This window comes from Chelonoidis abingdonii, chromosome 6, assembly GCF_003597395.2.
Source record: "Chelonoidis abingdonii isolate Lonesome George chromosome 6, CheloAbing_2.0, whole genome shotgun sequence".
Taxonomy (NCBI): Eukaryota; Metazoa; Chordata; order Testudines; family Testudinidae; genus Chelonoidis; species Chelonoidis abingdonii.
The window spans coordinates 132,004,181-132,018,352 of NC_133774.1; the positions used below are offsets into that span (position 1 = coordinate 132,004,181).

At 46.5% G+C, this 14,172-nt stretch overlaps 1 protein-coding gene across 7 annotated transcripts in view; it reads left to right on the top strand.

Annotated features, from left to right (window-relative positions):
* DNAH6 (dynein axonemal heavy chain 6) overlaps positions 1–14,172 on the top strand; it is a 209,259-nt gene that overhangs the window by 999 nt on the left and 194,088 nt on the right. For 5 of the 7 annotated variants that reach the window (XM_032780286.2, XM_032780290.2, XM_032780291.2 and 2 more), the window contains exons 2-3: positions 12,080–12,331; positions 13,520–13,711. In XM_032780286.2, coding sequence (XP_032636177.1) covers positions 12,086–12,331; positions 13,520–13,711 — 438 coding nt within the window. In that variant the 5' untranslated portion in view covers positions 12,080–12,085. Of the gene's footprint in view, positions 1–11,062; positions 11,182–12,079; positions 12,332–13,519; positions 13,712–14,172 lie in introns of all 7 variants that reach the window. The other 2 variants (XM_032780288.2, XM_032780289.2) reach the window with 2 other exon arrangements.

Below are 14,172 nucleotides of genomic sequence, written 5' to 3' on the forward strand. Positions count from 1 at the left end.
GAACAACCAGATATATCCCTGTGGGCTTCCTAGTAGTGGGGTTGGGATGCTTCTGCACCAACTGCAGCCACTCTAGTATGTACTGACCAGCTTGAAGGGCCTTCTGCCCTTAGGCTTACTGAGGCAGTAGCTGTCTTATAACTCGGTCAGAATCACAGTTAAATATGAGCCAGGTTATGTTACTGGGTTTGGTGGTGATTCCTGTTGATGAGTGTATGCGAAAAAAAATGCATATGCGATGCTCTGTTCCTTGTTAGCTCCTATCCTACTTTGGGTTAGTAATGTGGGCACTCAACCTCTGATGGCACCATCCCTTCCAGCTGCATGCACATATTTTCCTTTCTTATTCCAGATGCCATCCTGTAGGTTGCCAGCTTGATATTGTGTGTGACTTCAGTGGTTTGGCCTTCCAGTCAAGTCACAAAGGTCCAAGTGAATCCCTAGTGGGTAATACAATAGTTCCCAAATAGGACCAGTCTATTTACCCTCCACTAGGCTCAGGCTCCAAATATACCCCTGTCCCATTCTTGGGATAACGACCACCTCTACTGCTGGTGATTTTACCACGCCCTCCAACTCACTTCTCTCGGCGTTCAACCTAGGACCCTTATAATCAGCAGCCCGCACATATTGCTAACTTCCAATCTGTTGTGCTATTTCCCTGGGCCTCTTTCCTGATCCACGGCCAGTTCATTCAAGGCTCCTCCTTAATCTCCAGGCAGTAGCCCTAACAGGCCAGCGACGTCCCATGCACTCTTTTTCTTACATCTGAGCATGCCAGCTTTGTATTGTCCTGCTTCCATGAGGCCTTTCTGGGCAGCCATCGGCTGGTGGGAGATATAAGACGGTTTACTCACCTGAACTGTTTGTTTCTTCGAGTGCTTGCTCATATCCATTCCAAGTATTGTTGTGCGTGCGCCAGTGCATGTTCGTCGGTAAGAATTTTCCCCCCCCCCCCCCCCCCCCCCCACCCCCCCCCCCCGCCCCCCCCCCCCCGCCCCCCCCCCCCCCCCCCCCCCCATTAGCACACCCGGCGGGTTGCAAGCGCCCCCTCGACGGCAAATGGCGCTTTGTGGCACCGCATATATACCCCTGCGCCTTGGCCGCTCTCCAGTCCTTTCTTACCGTGGTTTCGCGTCGTTGGAAACAGTGGAGTGCGGCTAGATTCGTACCACCTCCCTAGCCGTTTCACCCATTCTGTCTCTAGTTCGTAGTTATAGTTATAGCTTTAGTGTTAATTCTAGTAGTTACTAGTAGTTAGTGTAGTATGTATATAGTTCTGAGCACTGAGGTTTACCTCCTTCAACCCCTCTGGTACCCGGCTCATGCCTGGCTCTCCGTTTTCAAGCAGTCCTCGCCTTGCCGTCGGCGATGCCAACGGGGGACCCCCAATGATCGTTTGCCTGAAGTGCCTGGTGAATCCCACTCTTTACGACAAGTGCCGTATCTGTAAGTCCTTTAAGCCAAGGACTAAAAAGGAGCGGGACTCGCATTTAAAGCAGCTCCTCATGGAAGCGGCACTGACCACCCGCAGCTCCGGCAGAGTGCACCGCAGTCGCACCAGGCGAAGCTTCTTCTTGGCACCGGAGGCAGCCTCGGTACCGCCAGAACACCACCGGCACACAGTTCCGGCACAAAGTCAGCCCGGCACCGGCCCTCCCTTTCGCGAAAGGCAAAGAGTCGCAAGGCTCCTGCTGGCTGCGTTTCGCCACCACGTGAGCATGGGAACGCTCCCGCGCGCGCGGCTACCGCATCTGCCGTGCACCGGTTAATAACACAGACGATACAACATACACACCCATGCATAGACCGTGAGTCCGTTGCAAATTACAACTCCACGGCGCATGCCTTCGAGCTCGTTGTTCCCACTACGCCGGAGCTTGCACGGCAGCGGAACTGATAGCCTTACTGAGCCTTCTGCCCGCAACCCCCACACCGCCGCGTGCGGTGGAACCCATCTTTGCAGCTCTTTAACCTGACATTTTGCTGTTTCTGGCGGTGTGCTGTAGTAGGAGTGGGGGCCATCTGCTGTAGGGAAGCCATAAAGGCAAGGTCACCTGTCACAATGGGCATATCTGTAAAGTCCTAGTTGCAATTTAAAGTCTCAATGGGTTAGAGTTTAGACAAGTGTTCAGCCACTTCATCACCTATACATCACTATTGACACCTGCTTTGTAATCAATAACTGCATACAAAGTAGTTGTTAACTTGATTGCTCAATCATTGATATTGCTACTCTGAGTTTATACAGCTACTTTGTGTCATTTAGAGTAGCCAAAAGTCAGCCAGAGCATAGCAGTGAGTCTGCTCAATGTATTTATAATGTCTTGGAATCAGAGTTGTAGCATGAATTGCAATACATGCTACAAAGTTAAACTCAGTTTATCTTGCTTGTCCGTGCCATATTTCCACAACTTCTTGTAATAATCCCCATGGTTTAATCCAAAGTAGCTCTTCTAAATATTTGTTCTTGCGGTTTTAGATAAAATACATATTACTTTCCTAAATGTCCATATGTTTTTTATCTTAATACTTGAAATGTGTATGAACTTTCCAAAAGCCTCTAACAGCTACATAATGTATACCCTGTGAAGACTTCAAGGATCACACACCCAGAGTTAGGGTTTACAGAATCAGCGAAACTGGTACTATTGGTAGATATTATATATTGTGGGCTTTAAGAATATGAAGACTTGCTGAAATACTTCACTTAGATAATAAGAACAGGCTTAGAATTGTCTCACAGCTACAGACTCTGCAAGAACTAATTACAGAAAAGAAGCTATCTTGAATAACTGGATTTCAGAAGTTGGTGGATATGGCCGTCAGTTATATCTCATTCAACTTGTGATTTTGAAAAGTTACAGTGTATAGCATATGGGCCAGTATTACATTTCAAATATTTTGATAAGTTATAATTGGACATTACACACTGTAAATCAGCATTAATCAGTAGAGGGCCAGATGGAGACCAGCCTTTCTTGAGCGCCTGTGGGCAGGAGGGCACAAGGGCCTTTCTTCACATCTTGCACAGCCCATATGAGGCCAATCAAGATTGCAGTATCTCTTCCGATGGGAGTGCACGAACTGCTCCCTCTTTGCTTGTCCTGTGTGGAACACACTGTATCCAGAAAGGGCAGAGGTTGGATTGCAGAAAAGTGAGAGCCAGATGTCGTGGGCATCTCCACCATGCCCCAGCCAGTGGTTGCGACTTAGTTATAGGGTGAGTTTGCCTACATATCATAAAGGGGCAGGCAGCATTTCTCCTGTGTGTCTCTGGATTTTTTCACAATAGTATCTAAGCCTTTCTATACTGGCCCCAGTTTAAAGCCAAAGAAATTACTTCAGAGAGGCACTCTCTTTCTTTTCCCTCTTGGTAATTCTAATGCAATTTTTGGCCTTAGTATTTAAGTGGTTGTTCTTCATCCTTGATACTTGCTGTATAGACTTAGTAGTGTCACTGATGAATGCTTCAGAAGGAGTATAAAACCTCAATGCTATAAGGAAAAATATCTTTCGTTAACCGAAGTGGTATATAAAGTATGAGTGGTGTTATAGCTTTTATAAGTTTTTTTTTCTAGCTTGTGTGCTGAGGTATACTAGTCTTATTTATAAATTGCTCCAGCAAATAAACTTATTGGCTCTCTGATTTAGAAATGTGGTAGAACCAAATTTAGAGTGTTTGTAAAGTGTTGTCAAATCTCAGGCGATAATAAGTTATCATGTTTAATACACATTAACAATTAATGTATAACTTCCTGTATACTAAGAGTCAGATAGTCACATGTGCCTGCCTCAGGGCACAAAGGACAGTATGTCCCCTCATCCCCCAGAAACCTATGTGTGAGCTCCTCAGAGTTTGGATTCCTGTTGAGCAGAGTGTGGAGAGAGAAGCAAAGAGTATGTGGTTTTAGCTCCACTTCCCCATATATCAATCAGTTTAGCAAGGACCCCAATAAGCAGATTACATCTATCTGGAGCAAGAAGAAGTTAGGAAGAATCATGCCTATTGAACAGCGCCATCCCAGTATTCTGGGTACATTGCAAAATCACAGGCCTATCTTACTTGCCCCAATATTAACCTACTTCACTGAGTTCCAAAGTTTTAATATTAAATTGTTAGAAAAACCCTTTTACCGATTTAAAATGCTTATTAATTTCATTGAATTGCGATTTACATTATAGTATAGATAAACTGCATTTCTTTAAGCTGGCCTTATTTGTACCACAAACTCATGATTTAGTGGCATATATGCATTAAAATTCATGTTCCACATATGTAATATGCTTTATTTGAAACTTTTTTAATAAACATCCATCACCAGTCCAAGAAGAGAATTAGTGAATCCATATATAATCTTTTGTCCTCTTCAACTTTCAATTTGTATTCTATGAAAACAAATCCCAGTGCTCAGATAAACAAATGCGTCATTTGAATGGGCTGACTCCAAAAAGGGGTTCCTTGTGTGAGAATTAGGAAATCTGTCACTTTCTTTCTTTAACTATCTTAAATCATTCTTCAGCTGACTTCAAATTATTCAACAGAAACGATTGGTAGCTAGTGAGCTGAATTTAAAGTCTCAGCACCAACAATTTTGAAGATATACTCTGAATGGACCAGCAGCTAAATTCTCCTCTCACACTAATGAAAACTGGAGTCACTTCAATGGAACAATAGAATTATAATGTTGTTAAAATTGTTGCAAGAGTCAGAAAACCGAACCAGTTTAAAGTTATCACCATACTATTTTAGAAAATTAGCAAGATGGACAGACATGTCATTTTGACATTTTTCCATCTACCTCAGGATATTTTCTGAATTCTTACTATTTGCCCTAGGAATATGGATGGAAAAAAATAAACAATTGATGGGAAACATTGGGGGAAAAAAACAACATACCCCTCAGCTACCATCCATGCATAAAACTTGTTTTTAAAAGGAGAAAGCCATATAAAATAGAGTTGTCCATAAGGGATTTTCTTTCTTCTACACAGTGACATTTTATTGAAAAGACGTGCTTCTGTTATGAAATAAAATATTAGCCATTTCATGTAAAAGGTCCCAGCATTGTCAGGCCTGGATGCAAAACATAAAAATTGCCTTGCTTTGACATCAGACAATGAGCTCCTGGCAACATTATGTCTTCTCCTTGCCAGTTGTCTAACAATCACATACCTTAAAAAGGCAATGTGCGTTTTGACCAAATCAAACTGAATTAACTAAACCATTTCTAAGTATGGGACTATCAAATTTTCCTTTTCCATCGTAATTAAGTGACTTAAGAATCAATTCTTCTGCCATTGAAAACAGTGGAAGTTTTTTGCCATTAACTTTTGTGAGACTAATGGAACTAAGCTCATAAATATAAGCCTGGTTTTCTTCAAGTTCAAATGGTGTGCTGGGCAGATTCAACTGTTAGAAAAACAGAAATATGAGTCTAAAATTGTATTCTCGGTTACACCATTGCAACCCCCAATATAGGGTATGAATGATTGTCAAGGCACTTACATTTATCTAACCAATTAATACAGACTAGGCTTGACTTTTAGCGTAGAGAACAAAGGAAGGAGGCAATGTAGACATGCCCAGCCCAGAGGAGCACTAGGAGGAATTTGCTTAAATCTTCTTAGTTGTGTGGAGGAGCATCATGGTAATTTACTACCCCCATTAAAGGATGTAGTATAACCCCGTGCAGCCAGCCATCTGTCAGCGCATGTTTGAGGACACAGTATGCATTGTCTTCTCTTATGCAGGGGTGCTCTAGGTATTTTGCGCCCCAAGCATGGCAGAGTGATGCCAGTGGCGGCTCAGGCACCAGGCGCCCTCCCAAGCGCGTGCCTGGGCGGCAGCCATAGGGGGCGCTCCTTGCCGGTCCCTGTGAGCGCAGCAGTCAGGAAGCCTTTCGCGACATGCCTGTGGAAGGTCCGTGGGTCCTGTGGATTCGCGGCAATTTGCAGCAGTATGCCGAATTCCTCAGGACACGGTGGACCTCCCGCAGGCAAGCCACCGAATCCGCTGGGACGGGGAGCCTCCCGCAGGCAAGCTGCCGACAGGCAGGCCCTGCTTTCTGTGCTTGGGCAGCAAAAAAGCTTAGAGCTGCCGCTTGCAGGCTGGCCTTTGGCGGCTTGCCTGCGGAAGGTCGCGGCCGAAGCCGCGGGAACCAGCGGACCTCACAGGCATCCGCCAGAACCTGCCTGCCACTCCTCGCGGCGACCGCAGAGCGCCACCCGTGCTTTGCCGCCCCAGCCACGCTGCTTGCGTACTGGTGCCTGGAACTGCTCCTGCCTCTTAGTGCCCTCCCTGCCAAGTTGCTCCCTTTGCTTTGCCCTTGAGTGCTTAGACCTGCATTTTAACTAGCTTTATTGAAACTAATGCAATGGGATACGAGGAAGAGTTCTATGCTTCTGCTCGTATGGTCCCTGTGTGACAGCCGATGAGTGGAAGGAGCATGAGCTAAGACAATAATTACTTCATATGAGAACTCTTCTGAAAACAAAGAGGATTTCCATGTTCTCTGTGAGAAAGCAACTCCAGGATAAGGTGCTCTTACTCTGCAGTTGTACAACAGGGTTTAATGCAATGAACGCTGATTTGCAGGTTTTAGTTCAATATGTATACTAAAGAACAGAAAGAAATAACATGTTCTGCACATTATGCTGCACTCATACTACATGAATCAACCCTACTATTGACTGTGGCTTACAAAATATCTATTCTATTATTATAGGCTGTGTCTGTGAAGAGTAAAATGGCCCCAGGTACACCAAAGTATTTAGGCCCCACTACACCAAGTACTTATGCATGTACCTACCTTTAAGTAGCGCTGGGTAGTACCACTGAAGGTAATGGGACTGATTCACATGCTTCAGGTGAGGTAGTGAGTCAGTTCTTGCGAATCAGGCCTATATGAGAAAAGAAGAAAGGGCATTTTTTTTTATTTATTAAATATACTTTAAAGTACAAAGGGTTTAAAGTTTGATAAATACATATCGTGTGAATAGATTAGAGGGATAACATAAATACACTTCTTTCTTCTTTCTTCTTCTTCTTTGGCTTCTTACTTTCTGCCGTGCACGTTCCTGTCATGAACCTCACCTCAAAAGAGAAAGGAGAAGGTCAGCTTCGCAAATGGATTGGATAAGAAAAGCCGTATATCAAGATCGGTTCTCCTTTAGCATTACCTGGGGTGGAGCAGGGCTCAAGAATCAACTCTTTTCCAGCAGAAGCCAGTGAGATTTGGTTACCCACAGCCACTAACTATCCACCAGAAATTCTGTTCCCATTCACTGGTGAAGTGTCTTGGGCTCCATGCAACAGCTATCTAACAACTCAGCAGATACTTTACTGGCCATAAAAATAAAACCTTTTTTCTCCGAGAGCATAGAGTCTTAAAAAATGTAAAGATGACATAAATGTGTTTTTGCCAGTGACATTGTTAAAACATGCATCATGTATTAGGATACAGACACTGAAAGCAGTATTATCAAATCCCTGAAGTGTTCCTTCCACAAGTCAGAATGCGGCCCGAGGATTTGATTCATCACACAGGATGCTGTGTGTTTGGATAAGAGGACCGGCTCAAGGCACCCAAAGGTATGGCTAAAATGCAAAACAAAGAAACAAACAAAAACAACCCAAACAGTAAGTCTCAGAGCTCAGGTCTAGAGATTTTGGCTTGCGGGGGCTCACACTATTTAGACAATGAACAAATATGTCGAGCCGCATGTTCTGGATACTTGGTCTGGAGGCTGAGCTCGGAACGCTGTCCTCATGTTCTGCGGTCTCCAGCAGCCCAGGCTTCACCTGAGTGGGAACAACTGACCATTGCTATTTTTTTGAGTCCTGTGGCATGAGCTCACAAGGGGTGACCCAGTCTGCGTGAGACAGTGATGCTGTTTTTTTTGTGTGTGTGTGTTGTTGTGGTAAGCGTGAGGGAGTGTCTTATTCTCCATCGTGTGCTACGATTGAGTTGTATAGATGGGCGTGGGATGAGTGAGCGTGTGGGTGGTAAAATTTTTAATACGCATGGCTGAATCCCTGTGGTCAAAAAATGAAGGCATGCGGAGGTTAGGTACTTTTGCCAGATGTGCGTTAGGCATCTAATATGTTCAGAGCGAGCTGTTGAAGAAGCTCATTTCGTGTCATGGCTTGGCATGGTGGGGGGCCTTAGTTACTAATGTAGAAATTGGTTGCCTTACGTTTTGATTAGAGACAAAACACTAGCGGGCATTTTGACGGTGCCTCGGCACGGGAGGCAAGCGATCATGTTGCGTGCCGGCCTTTCCAGTGGTAGGAGATCGGGGTGCAGGTGTGCACCCGGCTCGAGTTTTTCGCCTCTGCGTGCGGGAGGGCTGGTTGCACATGCAGCCTTAGGTGCAGAGTGCGCCTCCCGTTTGCGCGCGGCAGCCATCACGTGCGAAAGAAGCCACCTGCTTCCACGGGCCCGGTGGCCGGTGGACATTCATGTTGAGGAGAGTGAGGGCTTATGCTCCGGTAAGTCTCCGTGGTCGCGTGCCTGTGGTAGAAAATGTATTCTTAGCTCGGAGATGTCATATATCGGTGTTGCACTGGGTGTACGTGCAAGTTGAGAGCTTCTCGCTCGCGCAAGTGGTGTGCTCGTGGCTGGAGGTGAGTTCTCGAAGCTGAGGGTGGGCCGTGCGGGGGGAAGCAGGGGGGGTCCCTGGTCTGCGTGGTTGATGGGAGTGGCTGCCCGTGTGGGGGATGCCCCGCAACCCCTCAGCCAGGACCCCCCTACATCCTCCTGCCCCGTGGCTGGGACCTCCCCTGCATCCTCCCAGGCCGGGACCCCCTGCATACCCTTGGTCCCCAACCAGGACAACCCAGAACCCCCCCTGCATCCCTCCACCCAGGAAGTCCCTGCATCCCTGCACTTCCTGCTAGGGACCCTCCCTGCATCCCCCTGGGCCATGACCGGGACCCCCACTGCATCCCCTGGCCGGAACCCCCCCTGCACCCCACTGGCCCCTGACCGAGACCTCCCAGGATGCTCCCTGTATCCCCTGGCTGGGACAGCCCTATATCCTCCTGCCCCCCGGCTGGGACTGCCCCTGCATCTCCCCTGGACGGGACCCCCCTGTCCCCAGGCACCCCCTGCATCCTTCCGACCAGGACTCCCTTGTATTCCCCAGCCAGGACCCCCCCCCCCACATCCCCTCAGCTAGGAGCTCCTGGGACACCCCCTGCATCTCCCGGCCAGGACACCCCTATATCCTCCTGCCCCCCCGGCTGGGGCCCCCCCTGCATCCCCTTGGCCAGGTCCCCCTACAGCCTTCTGCCCCCTGGACAGGACCCCCCTGCATACTCCCGGTCCCCAACTGGGACCTCCCGGAATCCTCCCTTCCAGTAACTCCCTGCATCCCCCTGTGAAGAACCCCCCCGCAGCCCCCTGGGCCCTGACCAGGACCCCCTGGGACACCCCCTGCATTCCCTGGCCGGGAACCCCCACTGCATTCCACTGACCCCCAACCGGGACCTCCCGGGATGCTCCCTGCATCCCTTGGCCAGGACACTCCTATATCCTCCTGCCCCCTGGCTGAGACCCCTCCTGCATCTCCCCTGATGGGGACCCCCTGCTGCATCCCCTCGGCCAGGACCCCCTACATCCTCATGCCGCCTAGCAGGACCTCCCTTGTATCTCCCCAGTCCAGGACCTGCCTGCATATCCCCAGTCCCCGACCAGGGGCCCCCCGGGCACCGTCTGCATCCCCCCGACCGGGATCCCCTTGCATACCCCTGGTCCCTAACCAGGGGCCCCTGGGATGCCCTCTGCATCCCCCTGGCCCCTGACCGGCACTCCACTTGCATCCCCCTGGGCCTCGACCGGGACCTCCTGAGATGCCCCCTGCAACCCACTGACCGGGACCCCCCCTGCATTCCCCTGGCCCCCCGACCGGGACTCCCCCTGCATTCTCTGGCTAAGACCCTCACCTGCATCCCCCACCCGGCTGAAGTAGCTAAACAATATTTGGGGTCTTGCTGGGTTATTTCCTAGAGGAGGAGAAATGGATTATATGAAGCAGGTATTGCTTTGGTGCAAACCTGTGTATTTATGAAGAATGTACATAAAGTCTAATTTTTTGACCACAGTAGGAACAAACAATAGCAGGGAGTTTCCTTGCTTACAATTTCTAAGCCTGCCTCTCTAGCAAGTCCTGTGCCCCCAGGAGCTCTGAGCTTCCTCTGCTTCCTCTGAGGGTTTCTCTCACAGCTGCTTCTCTCATTGTCTGCTGGCTTTCTGCCTCTCACTCACACACAGCTCTTGTCAAACAATCCACCATGTGCCTCTGTGGATTCACCAGTCCCAGGGAAACCCCTCAGACCGTGCAGCTTAGCCTTACTCAGCTTCTCCATGCAGCTCCTTGGGCAGTAGCTCCTATTGACTCCCTCTATTTTACACTATAAATGGTCTTAGTTGCTCCTCCCATTTAGCATGAAAGAAGGGTGGTTAGTACACCCATCAATTTCAACCAGGTCTTTGATTCATGGAAGCTATTAACACCTTCTTCCAGCATGGCATCATTATTATTACTGGTATAATGCTACAGGTGTGCATGGTGCTTCATTTGTGTAATCCTCATACTTGCAGAAGAGAAAGTTAAGGTGGAATTCCTGGCTGCAGCTATTCCCCGGAGAAAATGAACAGCTGCCACTCTTAATACAGTTCTCTTTAATGAGAGCTATTGTATTGGCAGGGGTTGGGGGGGACTTTCCCACCACTACTAGAGGTGAAGAATTTTAATTTTTTCCAAGATAGGACATCTCTTGTTATAGTGAAACTGATTGATAAATTGCTATGTATTTCTCCTGAAGGGTAATAGTGCAGAATTGAAATCTGACTCTTCTTCTCCCTTAGTTTTAACTTTTAAAATAAATTTGTAGGGTTGCCAGTTCTTGTGCTGTCTCCACTCTGGTAAAATCCATGCAAAACAGAACAATTTGAGTTTGCGTAGTCCTGGGGTTCTTAACTGTGTTATATTTGCAGTACCAAAATTATAGACCCTTTTCTCTTTCCACCTCATTTCTTTTGCGTCCATATTTCAGATGTCTTGAAACTGGCTAGGTGGAGTGCTGGAAGTGGGACAAAAGGCTGTGGTCTGAGGGAACGAAAAGAATGCTGTTTGCTTTATGCTGTTCTGCTCACACCTCCATGGAACTGACGGGTGGGGAAGGAGGTAACGCCAAGAAACGTAGTGCCCCTGAATGCACAGAGCCCTGCAAATCTGTGGATATCTGCTTTATATCTGCAGACCATGTTTGTGGGTTGCAGATCAGATGTGGATACAAATTTTGTCTCTGCACAGGGCTCTATGAATGCATTCTAGCTCTATTCAGTTCCCTCCGGGCTCTTGGCAGCCACAGCTCCTGCTGCAAGGGAGTTAGAGTGAGTTAATATCAATTAGCTACCCCTGATGACTCATTAATTTATTTATGTAATCCCTGCTGAGGTTTGGGTAGGGGAGAAATATCAGGTTGCCATGGCCTCAGTCTTGTTCTTCCTCTTGTCCTACACCTCCCCACCATCAGATCCTAATATCTGTGGACCTGCCAAGGGTGGGCTTCTGGTGGACCAGGAGATAAATAATGTAGGCGTGGCAGTCTGCCCCTCAACCCCCCTGCCCTTGATCTTCTTGAGGAGGAAAGGGGAAGCTCTTAATAGTTACATAATTTAAGTAGAATGAATCTGAGAGTCCTATACAAATGTGTCCGGCTGATAAAGAAGAGGAAAGATGTGGAGAGGAAGACAATTGTAAAATTAGATGTACATGTAGCCCCTCCACTTTCTAACAACTCTCCCTTTTCCTCCTGAAACGACTGGCCATGTCTTTGAGCTAAACACATTCCCAAAATGCTTTGACGCTCACTCACTGCTGTTGTATGTAATGTAACAACCAGGTTAGTATCTGCCCTATTATTTTAATATAGTTTGTTGCAATCATTTTTCTTTTTTCTTTGATATAGTTGGTTAATATCTGGGCATTTTAATTCTACAACAAAATGGATGTAGATTTGTAATAACCTCCTTTGTTTTACTTTAAAAATTATGTATTTCATTTTTAGGTAACTATGTCTAAGAAGTTGTCGTTGCCTTCTTTAACTACATCATCATCCACTGTAAATGGCAGAAACAATGAATGTACAAGTGCAGAACTTCCTGCTTCGATCACTAATACTAGTAAGCTGAGGGAAAGACTAGTTTGTATGGCTCCAAAACAGATAGCAGCAAATCCTCAAGGTCTTAAATTCATACATAGCACAAAATCGCAAGAAAGAACAAGAAAAAGACAGCAAGCCATAAAACTGGAACCTTTGGTATGTTTAAGAGAAATATGATTTTTAAACTGATCTGTAAACGGGAGCTATTATATTTACAGTATAATAAAATTTTGTCCCACAGTCATTAACTGTAGTAAGATGTATATGCCAGTTCTTCTAAAAAACTAGAAATGCAGGGCCAGATCCTCAGCTGATGCAAACTGATGCTTAACTGAAGTCACTGGCACCATAGTGATTTACACTAGCTGAGGATCTGGCCTGCAGTTTTTCATATATGTAATATTAAGTAATACATGAAAGCACAACAGCTTTCTTTAGTGTGTGTTTTTTTTTTTAAAGAACATCTTCAACTAATTAAAATGCTGATTAGCAAAGGTATTTTCAGTCCAAGTTTATATGCTGAGAGGAAGAACCAGAACACCAGAAAAACCTGATTTCCACACAGTCCCCATTTGGTGTTGCAGGCAGAGGAACATTGTGACATCATCACTCACTCATTCCAGTTCAATTGCATACTTTAACCCCATTGTTTGAGTCAGCAAATGAAACTGCAAGTCAGGACTAAGGTGCTTTGACTGAGTTGGTGGGCACAAGGGGCTCAGGACTGGAATAGCAGGTCTGCTCTATAAATTGAATAGGCGTGAGGCTGCAGGTTTGTTTCATGGCTCCCCCCACATTATACCTGGCTCAGGCAAGATCATTGACATTTACCCAGTCAACAGTTGTAGTTCATCGTAACGGTGTCCATTTGGGGCTGCAGTGAAACTCTTCTGCCTACAGCAGGAAACGGGAAGTCAAGGAGAGAGATGACCAAGACAGGCAGCAGTTTTAGGGTTAGGGTTTAAAGGTACGGTTAGGGATACTGGAGAATGTGAATGCTGGTTGACTAAGTTACTTCTCATGTCACAGTTGAACTACTCAGGCTCCTCTGCCTGCAGCACCAGATTGTTACTCTCAAGTTGTTATTGATCTGAATTTGATAAAACAATGAAGAAGAGGAGTGGTTTAGGCGAATTAACAGTATATTTTAGCTTTAGTGTCAGTATCCTGTAACATTGCACATTCAGGGACAGAAACTATGTTCCTGCCATTCCTACCACGTGCCAGCTCAGCAGCAAAACATGCAACTCTCTGATATAAGACTATGCAATTTTACTTTTGTATTCCTTTCCTTCAAATTAATCATAACTTCCTCTATTTTTTGTATTTTTTCCCTCCCCGAAGCCTGTGCTGAAGATATATCAGCATCATAAACAGCCTGAATACATATATCAAAAGAACAGAGAGCGTTTATTAGCTTGTGGATTACTACAGCCTTCTCCCTCAGCAGATAAAAGAAAATGGGCTGCTTCCATGGAACCGATGGCATCCTATGCTCCTTTAGCTGAGCTTCCAGAGCATGTAAGAGAAAAGCAGGTATTGAATAGCGACCCTAATCATTAACTGTTATGGACTCCCACTCCTGAACTTCCTATTCTGTTGAAATCAGTGGAGTTTCTGTGTAAGGAAGGAGTGCAGCCTTTTAACATGACATAATTGCTTTGGCCCAGATTGATCCTTTCAGAGAGGAGAGACAAGTTTTCCTTTGAAGGGGCTGAGACCCTGTGAAGTCTGAAAAGGTGAAGGCTCCGAACCCCACAGGTCTCCAGGGATGACACTTCTGCTCTTCCCTCCCCCATCCCCTTCCAGAACCTACAAAGATCAGAGCTGCCTGCCTTTAGCCATGGAAATCTGTCTGACCCGCAAGGAGCAGTGTCATGGAGCTTGGCCAGTCCCATGTTATGACTCCACAGCCCTTCATTGTACTTTTGAGATTACTTGAAAACTCAAGAAAGAGTGATCACTTTTGGCCAGTCTTCATCAGGATGAAAAGAACT